This window comes from Pteropus medius, unplaced genomic scaffold (genome assembly GCF_902729225.1).
Source record: "Pteropus medius unplaced genomic scaffold, Ma_sr-lr_union100, whole genome shotgun sequence".
Taxonomy (NCBI): domain Eukaryota; kingdom Metazoa; phylum Chordata; class Mammalia; order Chiroptera; family Pteropodidae; genus Pteropus; species Pteropus medius.
In genome coordinates this window covers 26,328,292-26,341,902 of record NW_024351073.1, presented here as the reverse complement: position 1 = coordinate 26,341,902, position 13,611 = coordinate 26,328,292, and the positions used below count along the sequence as shown (strand labels likewise).

The following is a 13,611-nucleotide window of genomic DNA, read 5'->3' as shown; positions in this document are numbered from 1 at the left end:
GCGCACGACCACCTCGGAAAACCGTGAAACCGTTTGGCATTGTCTCCTGAGGCCGGGCCTGCCACCGCGTCACAGCAGCCCCTCCGGGTGCGCGTCACGTGCAAGGCGCCCAGACGCCCGTTGGCAGCAGGGGCGCCGGCCAGGGGGTGTCACACCCTGTGGGCTGACAGCTGGACTGCGCCCACGAGCAGAGCCAGGGCGTCGGCAGCCCCCGGGGACACGCGGGGACCCATCGAGCTGTAAATGTGGGAGGCGGCACTTTTCAGCCTGTATGTTGTGCTTGAATCACAAGTTTATCAGGAAAACGTCCCTGTGGGAGGTGCTCACGTGCTCGTGGACTGCGGGTGAGGTGAGAGCCATCAGGTGAGCTGGAAGCCACCGGGTGAGACGAGACCGTCGGGTGAGGGGCGGCAGGCCTGGAGCTGCAGCGGAAGCCTGATCGCCGCTTCCACCACGAGCCCCTGACCGGGGGGGACACTGGCCGAGGACAGCGCTCCTGCTCCACGTCCACTTCCTTCCAGTCTGCGTGGACTGCGGGGGTGCGGGTGACCCGAGCCAGCCAGTTTCCATCACAGCCCTGCTCTCGCTGCCTGGGCGTGTGAGGGCCGGAGCACCCAGCCGGCCTTGGCCACGGCGACACACTGACGGGCTCCGAGTCACGCACGGTTGCAGTCAATTCAGAAACTGGGTGTCTTGGCCCAGAAGACACCAGGACCCTGAGGGGCCCTGAGCCTCCTGCCTGCCCTCGAGGGCACCTCCTGTCGGGCGGGCGAGCAGGGTCGGGGGTTCTGGGCTCTGGGCTGCATGGCGCGTCCTCCCGGGAAGAGAGGACCTTCCAGCCCAGCCCCAGGCCTTTCGTGGGCTCTCTCCACACAGGTGACCTCTCGGCAGGTGGCTGAGGCGTTCGTTGGCTTTGGTGGGAGGCCCTGGCTGCGGAGCGAAAGCTCCCCAGGGCCCTGCTGAAACCCTGTCGCACCGTTTCAGACGGACGTGATGCACCAGAACATCTACGACTACATCCACGTGGACGACCGCCAGCACTTCCGCCGGCAGCTGCACTGGGCCATGGACCCGCCGCAGGCCGTGGGTGGGCAGCCCCTGCGCCCAGACACAGGTGGGCCTCCCAGCGGGTGCCCCTCAGATGAGCACGGCTCCTGGGGACGCCCGCCCAGCTGTCCGTCACCCCCCCCCCGCCCTCCTCCCTGCCTCTCGCCGCCTCCTGTCAGCTGCCCGTGGCCGGCCAAGTGGGTGGCAGCTCCCGCCACCTCTGTGTCCCCCTCAAGGCGTCTTTCTGGAAATCCCTGTGCGCTCACTCGGTTTGCCCGAGAAGCCCTGGCTGCCGTCCGCTCAGAAGGGCTGCCCTTGGGTGCGAGACCCCTCAAAGCCCCCAGATGGCGGCCTCGCCCTTCAGACAGAGCAGGCAGGAGGTCAGGGACTGCTCAGGGCTAGGATGCGGCCTTTGCACGTGTGTCCCCAGCAGCTGTCCCCGACACAGTCTCACGTGACAGTGTGGTTGCACCGTGAAGCTGAGCGACAGGCATGGACCTCGGTGCCATTCATGAAGCACCAGCCGGACCCCGCGCTGTCGTGGGTGTGGCCTCGCGGAGCACACTGTCACAGTGCTGTCCGTGGGGGCGGGGCGGGCGGGAGCAGGGGAGCTTCGAGCCGAGTAGCTGTGTGACCGTGGCATGTGCCACGTGGCGACGGCGCCGTTGGCGTACGGCCCGGCTCATCGAGCGTTTCTGCTTCCGTGGCCCTTGCGGCAGGAGAGGACGCCGTGCTGGGGAGGCTGCTCAGGGCCCAGGCCGGGGCCGCGGGCCCCACCGAGTTCGCGGCCTTCCTGACCCGCTGCTTCACCTGCCGTGTGCGCTGCCTGCTGGACAGCACCTCAGGCTTCCTGGTGAGTGAGCGGCGGGGCTCGGGGTGCCCGCTGCACGCGCCCCGGGAAGGAGGGATGGGCAGACGTGAGGGGCTGGGGTTCTCGGGGGGCTGGGCGAGCAACAGAGAACCCGGCACTTGCTGCTGCTGACGCCGCCGCAGCGGGAACGCTGACCACGAGGTGGCTTTGTCCCGTCGCGCGCGTTGTGTTTAGCTGCACCTTTTCCGGGTCCATCTCAAATTGTTTTCCCGGTTCCCACACCCGCCCGCTGCGGAGACCGGGCGGCAGGGAAGAGGCCGAGTCCCCGAGGCCACCGTCCCGCCTCTCATGTGCGCCCCGAGGCGCGTTCCCGCCTCTCGTGTGTAACCCTCGTGTCCCTCTCCCAGCTCCTGCTGGAAGAGGCGAGAGGAATCACGCCCTCCAGGGACAGGGCCCAGCAGAGCCCCAGCCCAGGCCTGACACTGCCCGCCCCCCACTCGGCGCCCGTGTGGCTCTCTGCCCGCCCGGTGCGGCTGCACCATCACGGCTCCAGAAGCCCGGCCCCGTCGTGGGCCGCACTTCACCCCGCGGCCCTCTGACCCCAGGACTCAGACCCCAGGGCCTTTTGCCGTCAGCGCCACAGGGCAAGCCCCTCCAGGGGTGGGCACTGCTGTCCCCAGGCCCTTGACCATCCGTGGCATGTCTCCCCAGCCGCTCCTCGGGGCCGTCTCCCTGCCCAGGCTGTGTCTCAGGGACGGACAAGCCCCAGTGCTGGGGGCTGGGTGTTTGGCACAGCCACCAGGGTCGGCCAGGGCTGGGCTGGGCATTCTTAGCAGGGGCTCAGTGGCCCCTGGGGAGGGAAGGCGGGCAGCGGGCAGCGGGCAGCGGCCGTCTATGGATGGTCCCGTGAGGGGCCCTGCAGCTCAGCCGTCAGGGCCGCCGGCAGCTCGTAGCTTGTCCCATCAGGCTCGGAGCTGCTTGTGGTGCCAGCCACAGCGCTGGGCCTGCCTCGCTGCCCTCTGAGCCACCCGCCAACCCCTCCCACATGCAGCGACCAGGTCCTGGGCCGGGACCCGCGGCCCAGCCCTCTGCAGGCCAGTCAGCACCGAGGCCCGTGGCCTGCATGGTGGCGGGAGTTCTAGCAGCCTTGGCCTGTGGCTGGCCATTTTGTTTCAGCATTAACAGTTGTTTTAGTAAAAACATTGCTTGTACATAATACAAATTCAGTCACTTCAGAACAGTAGAGCATAAAAAGCAAAAATGTCCTGACTTTGCTCCTACCCAGGCTCCTTCTCCAGATGTCACCGCCTCCACTTCCTGAGGCATTTCTCCAGCTCCTGGCTCCCCTTGCCCCCCCTTCCTCTCACCCCACCCTGGCCCGCGAGGGGGCCCAACGTGGGGTCCAGGAGACCCTCTCTGTGGCCCTGTGTCCTGCAGCTCCTGAGCCCTGGGCCTCATGTGGCTGACCCCTCTCCAAACCAGGGTCCCCGCCAGGGACACTGTGCTGCCAGCCCCATGCTACCTGCCTTAGACCACCTGACATGCCGAGTTGCTTTGCATTTGCCCAGAGTGACGGCCACTTAGTGAGCCATTCCTGGCTGCCGCCAGGTCACCATGTTATTTGTGGCAATAACTTGGCTTTGGCCATTTGGCAGCACAGCGATAGCTCCGTGGTTCCTGGATGTTATTCTTCTGCCCCAAGGAGACGGTGATGGAGGGCTCTGGTGGGTGACGGTGGCTCTGAGGCCAGGGCCTGAAACGGAAGTGTCTCACGGACCTGCTGGTGTCTGCAAGCCCCCCCTCCCCCAGGACCCTTCGTGAGAGAAGCAGCGGTTCATTTGCACTGTGATCTTGATGTGCATGTAATCACTCATCTTTCATTTAGGCAATTGGTTGTCCATAAAGTCTTCTATTTTTATATTTCTAAATTCTGTGGGAAACAAGATAGTTACAATGTAGCTCGCTATAGATGGGTTTTATGTACAATCCAGCAGGAAGGAAAGTATAGGTTAGAAATGAGACTGTGAAAGCACTGAATAGAGGAAACGAACAAAAGAAATTAGTTTGAAAAGTGTCTGATTATATTTTACCCTGTACACGCTGGGAAGTGCTCAGGCACGAATGGCAAACACGCTGAGGACAGCGCACGGGCCGCCCGGCGTTTGCGTGGACTTGCGGGCCCCCAGCTCTACCCTGCGGCTGTGGGAAGGCCACACCGATCCACGGTCTGGACAAGGCAGTGCTACGTGGGGCTGGCTTCTGCTGCCCACAGGAGCCACTGTTAAAACCGCAGGCCTCTAGAGGGTCAGTTGACATTAGCTTGGTGGCTTGAAATCTGCTACAGTGGAAATATTTACACCAAAAAATCTGGCAAATGGTACAAATCAGGTCTTGCTTCTCTGGAGAGCCTGTGGTTAAACACATTCCAGCACACCGCTGCCTGAATCTTCCACACCAAGTACGTGACTGGTGTATAGTAGGTGCTTTGCAGGTATTTGTTCATTCAATAAATCTGTAGACAAATGGAGAGATGGACAGATAGGTGGGTGGGTGGATAGACAGGTATGGATGTGGTGGGTGGAGGTAGGTGAATGGAGGGTGTGTGGGTGGATGGGCAGGCGGCAGAGAGGCTCCATGTTGTGGGCCACAGTTCCATCTAGGGCAGGCACACTCTGAAGGCACTTGGTGACTAACTCAATAGGTCAGCTTTTGCATTGTAGTGAGATCTTTTATTTTCTTTTATCCCAAAGTCCTAACTTACTTGCTGGCTTTTAAAGTCACACTACCAACTGGAGATAAACCGAATGGAGCTGCCCTTGAGTTTTACCATCAGGAGTGAAGGAATGACAATTTGGGAATGGGGGCTCGAAGCTGAAACATTGGGGATTATCTACTCGAGCAAGTCCTGCCGGGGCGCTGCATGATTGCTCTGTCCTGGGTCCGCGACAGCCCGAGTGGACATACGCTCACGCTTGCTGTGTGAGGGTCGGCACACACGAGAACGTGCTCTTCAGCTGAGGGCATCACGGAGAGAAACCACGGGCCACTCCGAGGCCTGAGGGTGTCCGTGCCCCATGGAGGCCCCGCGCGGAGGTGTCCTGTCGCCCTGGTGCCGCAGGGGTCAGACGCTGCCCCACGCGCCCCCTGAACGGCGGCTCCGTATCCTCCGCGTCGCTAATTTACTCTGTGGACACGTTTCTGTCTTTAAAACACCAGACGATGCAATTTCAAGGAAAACTAAGATTCCTGTTTGGACAGAAGAGGAAGGCGCCGTCGGGGACGGGCCTGTGCCCCCGGCTCTCGCTGTTCTGCATCGTGGTGCCGGTCCTGCCGTCCGTGGCGGAGATGAAGACCAAGGGCGCGTTTCCGTTTCCGCGGGCGAAGCACAGGCCAGACGCCGCCCCTGCGACCGACGCAAAGTGAGTACACGCCGGGGCGCCGGCCTGCGGCCTCGTCCGCCCCGTGCGCTCTGGGCGGTCCGTGCGCTCTGCGCGGTCCATCTGCTCTGTGCGGTCCGTGCGCCCCGCGCGCCCCGTCCGCTCTGTCATTTCCAGCAGCAGCGAGATGAGAGGCTGGCGCTGCTTCAGCCAGCTCGGTATGGAAGCGGCCACTAGGAAAAACAAATGCCGCTCACACCACATTTGTAACGCTGCCTACGCCACCTCATCCCTGAGTCCTCCGGTGACAGTCCAGTTGCAGCACGCTTCTCTCCACGCCCCAAAGCCACCTTCCTGGGGGGCTGTGAGTGCCCACGATTCACTTCTGACGGCTTCGGCGGCGGTGCGGAATCAGGGCGCCGTTCTCCGCGCGGCCGCCGCCCTCCCCGGGCCCCCAGGCCGGTCGCGGCTGCTCTGAGCGTGGCTTCCAGGGACAGCGCCGCGGAGCCTGGGGCCGCGCTCTGGGGCCTTGACACGCGCCAGCACGCGAAGACAGCCGTTTCGTGGAGCGGTTTGAAATTAAATATCTGCCTTATTTTTTAAAGATGGAATGTGAGAGAGGGAAAACAGAACACCCAGGAGGAGGAAAGCGACAGGCGAGCTGGGCCGCGCAGGCGCGCCGAAGCGCTGTCCCGGGACGTGCCGGGCCCGGCCCAGCCCTGCGCGCCCCGCGCGCCGCGCCCGCCGCACCTGCCGCTCGCGCCTGCACGAGCCACCGCGCTCGGACTTGCGCGTCGCCCCTCGCTGTCTCCGAGAGCTCCGTTTCTAAGTTGCTGTGGCTTGAGAATTACAACAAACTCACGCGATGAGTTTTCTCTTGGCCGTGCATGTTTTTCCTAAGGGCAGAGCGGAAATCCCGCCCTCCCGTCGCCCCTTAGGGGCGGCTGCACGAGACGGGCTCCCGCCGCCCCCTGGCGCCCATGCGGGGAACTGCAGGCTGGCCGCCTGGGCGGGGGCCCACCCTATGGCCTGGGAGCCCCACCTTCCTCGCAGGCGCAGGGACATGAAGGTGGCACCCATGGTGACAGCTGAATCAGTGCCGGACGGCCTCTTGTGTAGAACACTATTAAAACTCACGAGGGCAGACGAAGGCCCCAGGAGAGTGGTGACTTCACCCAACATTTTAAGAAAAGCGACTTCCCGAGCTTCCTGGGAACCTCTGCTGCTCCGAGTGGAAGTCATAGCCAGTGGTCAGACCCACGTCCCGCTGGCTTCCCTCGGAGCTCGGCGACGACGGAGGGTGCAAACCCGGAGACGCAGAGGCCCTGGCGGCCGTCTGCACGCGCATTTGTCCCTGCGGACAGCTGCTCAAGCGCTCCTTTCCGGACAGGTCTTCACGGCCTTCTCGTCCGGCTGTGCAGGGTTCCATCTGGGCGGATGCGCTGCTTGCTAGCTTACGTGTACCCCAGATTCAGGGCCCAGGGCCTTTTGCAGTTACTCCGGGACAAGCCAGAGTGACAGATGTTTCAGTCACCCGATGGACGTGGCCCAGCTGAAGGAGATGCCCCTTCTGTCTCTGATCTGTCGCTGGTCTTTGTGTCTTGTCTCTGTTCTCTCGCAGACACGTCCAGGGGACAGCCAGGTGGGGCAGGGCAGTGCGGGGAGCCCTGGCTCTGGGGCCAGGTGTCGGGACTTGAATCCCACTGCTGTCCTTGCTAGAGGGGTGGCCCCAGGCGAGTCACTCAACACTTCCAAGCTTCGGTCTTTCTCTTGAAAAATAATTTTTAAAAAGAATCAGCAGGAGGCGTTACCTTGAGATTTAAAGTTGTACGTAAGCTCTGTGTCAGGTGTGCGTGTGCGTTTGTGTGTGCACGTGCATGTGTGCACATGTGCACGTTTGTGCGTGCATGCATGTGCGTGTGCGCCTGTGCCTGTGTGCATGCATGTGCACGTGTGTGTGTGTACATGCACGCATGGAGCGAGGGCTCGGTATTCACTAGTGTTCACAGTGACTGCTGCAAATCGAAAGAGTCGACTGTATTTTCGTTCTTGCCATGCAGAATAAAACAGAGCACCGAAAACTTGTTCTTGGTGCTCGTCTACTTTCTGAAGCAAGTTCTTTAGCCCTTTATTAGCCTGAAAAGTGATGGGAATTGGAATTTTCCGCAACCCTGTAGCTGAGCCGGGGCTTTGTGATGGAGAGCGAGCTAGCGAGTGTGAGCCGCCGTGCCCGCCCGCCCCAGGCGCAGCAGCGGCGCCGTCCTGTTGCTGGCTTCTGCCATCGGCGCCCGTAACCTGCATGCCCTTTTGCTACCTGTTCTTTGCAGAGCGAAAGCTACCAGGAGTCTGTGTGAGTCTGAGTTGCACGGAAAACCCAGCTTCTTAGCAGGTACTTTTAAAGTTCACTTTGTCCTCTTCTGTAAATGGGTGACATGAGTCTGTGTCCCCAGCGGGCTCCCTGTCCCCTGGACCCTGGGCTCATTTGTGGGAGTGCCCTTTGGAGTGGGTGGGGGTGCTGGACGAGGGCCCCTCCTGTGGGTCTGTGGCTCCCAGGAAGCTCCCTGCGTCGCTCCCACCGAGAGCAGAGTCGCTCACCGGGTCCGGGCGCTGTCCTGCGCTCGCGGTCACGGCGTTTCCCTCCTCTGAACCCTGACAGGAAGGAGCAACGGAGAGCGTGGCGTCTCGGTGCTCCGGGCACAAGTGGACGCCTGCCGCTGGGCCCGGGCTCCAGCCAGGGCCACGTGCCTGTGCCTGCGGGGTGGCCCCGACCTCGTCCTTGGCCCTGAGGGGGCCGCAGGGTGAGTGGGGTCTCTGGCAGCCCCGGGCCTCACTGAGTCACAGCCGGGCGTCAGGAAAGAAAAGAATGACTGGTGGCCTTGACCGTGACAGTGAGCCTCGCTGTCACGCCCAAACACGCCTCTCACCTGGAGGTCGTCATGGACGTGTGAGGGCGCCTGGGGACCACGGGGCTTCAGCCAGGGCTGCCAGGGCTTTGGACCCCCCCGCCCCCTGCCACCTGCAGCCCGGACCCTGGGTGACCACCCCTGCATCCCCCACCCTGGGCCCTGAAAGCCCAGCCGGGCACAGGGAGGGAGGGAGGGTGCTGGCGCCGGCACCGCACGGTCTCAGCTGCTGCCACCGGGACTCAGAGCCCTGCCCTCTCTGATGGGCATCTGCTCTCCCCAGGGACAGGGCTGCAGGGGAGCACGGCAGGGCACGGAGAGAAACGCACACGTATGACTGCCGCTTCCAGACGCCGGAGCCTGCGAGGCACCTGAGCTGGGTGACAGGGAAACGCGGTCAGGATGGGGCCAGGCTGAAGCTAGAGCCCAGCAGGGGTGAGCCGTTCCCCACACATGCCGCACCCCGGGGCTCTTGCCTGTCCTCCCCCGGTGGCCTGGGCACCGTCCCTGCCTTCAGGAACCCCCCCAGCTGTCACCAGGCCCCCAGCGCCTTCCCCAGCCGGGCCAGCAGAGCCTTGCGGGATGGAGGTCAGGGCCAGGCGCACCCTCCCACCAGCTGCCCCTTCCCGCAGGGGGGCCTGGAGAACCGGCTCCCTCAGCCCTCTGTGCAGCGGCTGGCGGTAGGAGGCTATTCCACTGAGGACGTCAAGGTGCGAAGTGTGCCCATGCCCCCAGGAGCCCCGTGCAACCCCATGTTTTCACTCAATGTGCCCATCAAGATGGAGAGTGACTCTGGGTCCGAGAATGCACCAGATGGCTACTGTATGCCCCCAAGCCAGATGTGGCTGGGAGCCAGTGACATGGCCAAGAGACAGCTGGTCACTTTCCCTACCAGGATGCACCTGAAAACAGAGCCAGACTCCGGGCACCACCTGTACAGCCCACACCTGGGGCCTGGCATGCTGGGGGCACCCCCCAGACCAGGCAGGGAACTCACCCCGGGCCACCCCTCACTCTGCGTCTGCCTGGAGCCTCCTCCCTGCCTCTGTATGCGGGGCCACCAGCCCCCAACTCTGGGCCGTGACTGCAGAGCTCCCGGGACCACATCCATGGTCAAGCGTGAGCCACTGGACTCACCCCCGTGGGCTGCTCACAGTCAGGGCGGGGTGCACAGGATGCTTCCCAAAAGTGCCCTGGCAACACTGATGCCGCCCACAGCCTCTGAGGGCGCTTTCCTGCCATAGGGCTGGGCACTAGTCACGCATGGCACGTGCCTGTGCTCCGATGGGCCGTCAGCAGGCAGGTGCCGGCCGGAGCCTTTCTTCATGGACGCTCTGCGGAGTGGCACAGGTTTGCCTGTCACGTGGGCAACAGCTCATTCGGCATTTCCTAAAGTATCACCGGATTCTCAGATGCAGTGGTCTTGGTCTGTTCACATGTGACAGTATTTCTCTGGGCCTGTGGGGGTGACCCCGCCACTGGCAATCCGTCTGCAGGGCAGGAAAGCAGACATGGTCTTCCCTGTGGCCCCGCCCCAGCTCCTGGCACAGTCCCCCCACGGCTGAGGCAGTGAACCGGGGCTATCACTGAGCTACAGGCAACCATGCACCCACTCATGGAAGGACTCTAGAAAGTTCCAGGCAAGAGGGGCTGTCAGGGCTGGGTCCTGCCGCAGTGCTCTGCGACCCCCAGCAGGGTCTGAGGCCACAGAGAGTGGACATTCACGGAGCGACGCCCAGCCCCTTCCAGAAGTCTCCCCGGGGTGTCGGCACATCGCGTGACCCAGAGCCCACAGAGCCTGCGTTGAGATGCAGAGGGAAGGGCGAGAGCCCGCGGTGTCCCGCCCGCTGTCTGCAGGTTTTCAAACGAGGACTCCGGCCACCGTGCCAGGAGAGTCATCGGGGACAATCGGGCCGGAAATATATGTATGTGTACATATATTTTAATCGAAAAGGCAATACATTCTGATTGTAGGAAATTTGAATGCGACGCATAAAGTACAAAGCGAAGGTGACGCCCAACCCCCACCCAGCGAGGGCCGTGGCTGATGGCAAAGTCTCAGGGCATGGAAGCCAGCACCAGGCCGGAGGCCACAGCGGGGAGGCCCTGGGGTCGGGGGTCCCCCTGCCACCCAGCCCACCCATGCTGGGGCGCACAGACCCCCGCCACCTCAGGAACAGGACGTCTGTCCTAAAGTCACCGCCTTCTGGACGTCTCGGGTGTGGCGGGGGCCCCCTGGTGAGGACTTGCTGGTCCACCGGGAACATTCTGCTTTGCAGTACGGGCTCTTTTTCTCTGTCGTCGGTGGCTTGGGGTGTCCGCGTTCCGATCCTGGGTTAATGCTGAAGCTCTTTGGTAAATGCCAGCTGAGGACCTGCTGCCTGTGAGGACCTGCCACCCTGAGAAACACCCCCGCCCACCCCTGCTGGCCCAGCGTCTCCTGCTGGGAGACGCTGGGCCAGCAGGGGTGGGCGGGGGTGTTATCGGGCGGAGCACAACGCACCTCCGTGCTCTCGGCACCCATAGGTGGGCAGCCTAAGGCGGTAGGATCTGGAGTCTCCCTGCCGCCTCCTTCCTGTTAAAACCAGCGGGCCCCCCGCCCTGGATTCCTGCCTCTCACCGCAGGTCCACTCTGCGCTCCCTCTGGGGTGGCGCCCCCTCGGCACCCCATCCCGCTGGGGGGCCACGGGCTGCCCTGCGCTCCTCACGGTGCGGTGGCCGGGCACCTCTGCACGCGTGTGACGTGGGAGGGAGCACTCGGGGGCGACAGAGTCCAGAGTATTTGCACACTGCCGCCGGACCCCAGCATAACCGGAGAGCTGCAGGCTAGACCCTTCCGAACACACTCCGTTGTCCTGCCCGTGAGGGCCACAGTGCCTGGCCACCCTGCCCGCCCCCTTCCCACAGTCACACAACCCGTGTGTCCCCGTTCTCCTCGGGCCATAGACAGCAAGGCGGACGCAGCCGCGGGACAAGGCTTCGTCATGCAGAATTCAGCATTTGGGCCTCAGCTCTGCAGGTTTTGTGTTCTTGGGACGTCCATTATGCTCATGGCCAGGTCCCTCCCTCTGCTGCGTCAGCAGCAGCAAAACTTCCTGAGTTACCACTTGGTCCCTTCACATCCACGCCCCTCCTGCACAGGTGGGAAGACGGTGACTGGACGCAGATGCCGCTGGTGCTTCTGCTCTGAGTGTCCTCGCCAGCACCGGGCACAGCCCTGCTGTCTGCAGCTTCAGCCTGTGTGGCCAAAACCCACTAAAGTCAAGCCGAGGGGGTGGGGTGGAAGGGAAGAGACAGACGGAAATCATATTTGACATTTTTGCAGTTTCTACTGGAAGGAAAAGTTTTTAATATCTAGACTGATTTGTTGAACTTTATGAGTGGATGCACTATAATAATCTTTCTGAGGTTTTCTTAGTGCTTTTAAAAAGAGCTTTCAGATGTATTTCCGATACTGTGCCTTCATTACATTTGCAATACTGATGTTAAATAAATCACGTTACTATGTGTACACCAAAAATGGAAACGTCTTTGATTTTTCGAATGAAGTCACTTGATCTCCTCTAAAGGGTACTTGGCTAATTTGCGGTCTGAGGCAGTCCTCCGCTGCTAGGCAGAGCGAGAAATGGAAGTGAATGCAAACAGGTAAACGCGGTGGAGCCAAAGCCATGGGGCGGGGGGCGGGGAGGTGGACACTGGGTAGCGCCCCTGCTGTGGGCCAGCAGTGCTTGCTCAGCGCCTTCTCCCTCGCCGGCCAGCCCCTCTCCCGCCCATTGCTAAGGGTTAGGGGACCCTCCCAGGTGCCTGCAGGATGCCCTAGACTCGATCTGTCTTGTAGGGAGCAGACGCCCCGTCCTGTGTGAGGGGGACCCTATGGGGCCAGCCCTGCCTGGGCCAGGACCTGGTGACAGGTGTGTGGGAAGGGGTAAGGGTCACTGGGGCCCAGGCTATGGTGGCTTGGTTTCCTTCATCTGGTCCAATGGCACCCCGAGCCAGCGAGTCTCAGGTGCCCTGGACGGAGCACAGACTGCCCCCTCCTGCAGCAGGTCCAGCTCTGGCCAGGCGTCCTCTGCCGTCCTGAGACTCCTGTGTCCTCCCGCCGCACCCTTCCCCATCTCGCCCACTCTCCTCAGACTCACCTGTGCTGAGACCTGAGGTGGGGCCATCACAAGACTGCCCTGCTCCTGCCTGGACAGCCCCCCTGCTGTGCTTCTCAGGGCTGAGGACACCCCAAGAGTGCTGCCATGGTCCCAAAGGGGTCCTGCTGTGCTCGGGCTGCAGTGATGACGCCACAGATGGGGGTCACCAACAGCAGCACTTATTTTTCATATTCTAATCTCAAGGCTGGACCCCAAGATCGGGCTGCGACTCCTTGCTGTGTCCTTGCGGTGGGAGGGCCCGGGAGCTCTAGGGGGTCTCTGTTTTAAGGACACTCATCGTCATGGCGTAAGCCCACCTCCCCACACCATTACCTTTGGGGTCAGGTTTCAGCATTTGAAGTTTGGGGGATACGAACATTCAGACCGTGGTGGCAGCACACTAGCACCTGTGGGGCGTGCGTCCTACTAACCCTGGGTGTTGTCGGGCACTTTGCTGCTGTCCTTCGGACAGGGTGAAATGCTGGCTAGTTGTCTTATCTGTATTTCCTTCCGCCTGTGGTTTAGCAGTGGTTGTTGAGTCCCTGTTGCATGCCAGGCCCTGCGACAGGACAGACCAGGGATGGAAAGATGCAGACATCAGTGTGGTGTTGGAACTGACACCGTGTGCACACGCATGCACAGGGCCAGGGGAGGACGAGTGACACGAACAGATGGCCGGGCGGGCGGGAGACAGCGCACGTGGCAGCTTTGTGACCGGACATTGACTTGCAGGCACAGGGACAGTGTTGGCGGGAGGGGATGGAGGTGGCCGTGGGCTGGAGCGAGGGGAGAGGAGAAGGTGGGACAGGTGCTTTGGGCCCACAGGTCATAGGTAGGTCTGAGTGGGGGCACGGCAGGGCTTCGAGCAGGAAGGCCCCTGGGCTGTGGTTGGAAGGTCTCGGGCACCAGGGTGCTCCCTGGGGACGCTGGCCTGGCCGGAGGCACTGGCCTGGTCTCTTCCTGGTCCCTGGCTCTCTGTACTTGTTAGGCCCCCGGGTGGTGTGTGGTTCTTTGTGACCTTTCGTGTCCTCTAACAAGATAGCAGCGCCCCTGTTACAGATTCGCTCAGTCTGCAGCTTGTTTTTTCACTTAAGAATTTTAAAAAATCATACAAGATTTTAAGATTTAGCATAGCAAAGTGTCTCCACGGCGTATGCGTTTAGCATCCTAAGCAAACGACTCTGATGGGGACTTTGACACGAGGCCCATTTGTCCGACACCAGCTTTCTTGTCCCCAACGGGCTGTGTGCAAGCCCCCTCCACACCTAACTGTCCCGTTCCTGTGCTAGGTTTTTCTCATTGACTGTTTTGCTATTTTAAAATCTATTTCCTTG

General features: G+C 61.9%; 1 protein-coding gene across 5 annotated transcripts in view; it reads left to right on the top strand.

Moving 5' to 3' along the window:
* Window positions 1–9,627, top strand: part of AHRR (aryl hydrocarbon receptor repressor) — a 50,493-nt gene extending 40,866 nt beyond the window's left edge. For all 5 annotated transcript variants that reach the window (XM_039842870.1, XM_039842873.1, XM_039842869.1 and 2 more), the window contains exons 6-11: window positions 985–1,114; window positions 1,767–1,900; window positions 5,075–5,277; window positions 7,563–7,624; window positions 7,892–8,033; window positions 8,422–9,627. In XM_039842870.1, the coding sequence (XP_039698804.1) occupies window positions 985–1,114; window positions 1,767–1,900; window positions 5,075–5,277; window positions 7,563–7,624; window positions 7,892–8,033; window positions 8,422–9,382 (1,632 nt within the window). In that variant the 3' untranslated portion in view covers window positions 9,383–9,627. The remainder of the gene's footprint in view (window positions 1–984; window positions 1,115–1,766; window positions 1,901–5,074; window positions 5,278–7,562; window positions 7,625–7,891; window positions 8,034–8,421) is intronic.
* Window positions 9,628–13,611: the final 3,984 nt, after the last annotated feature.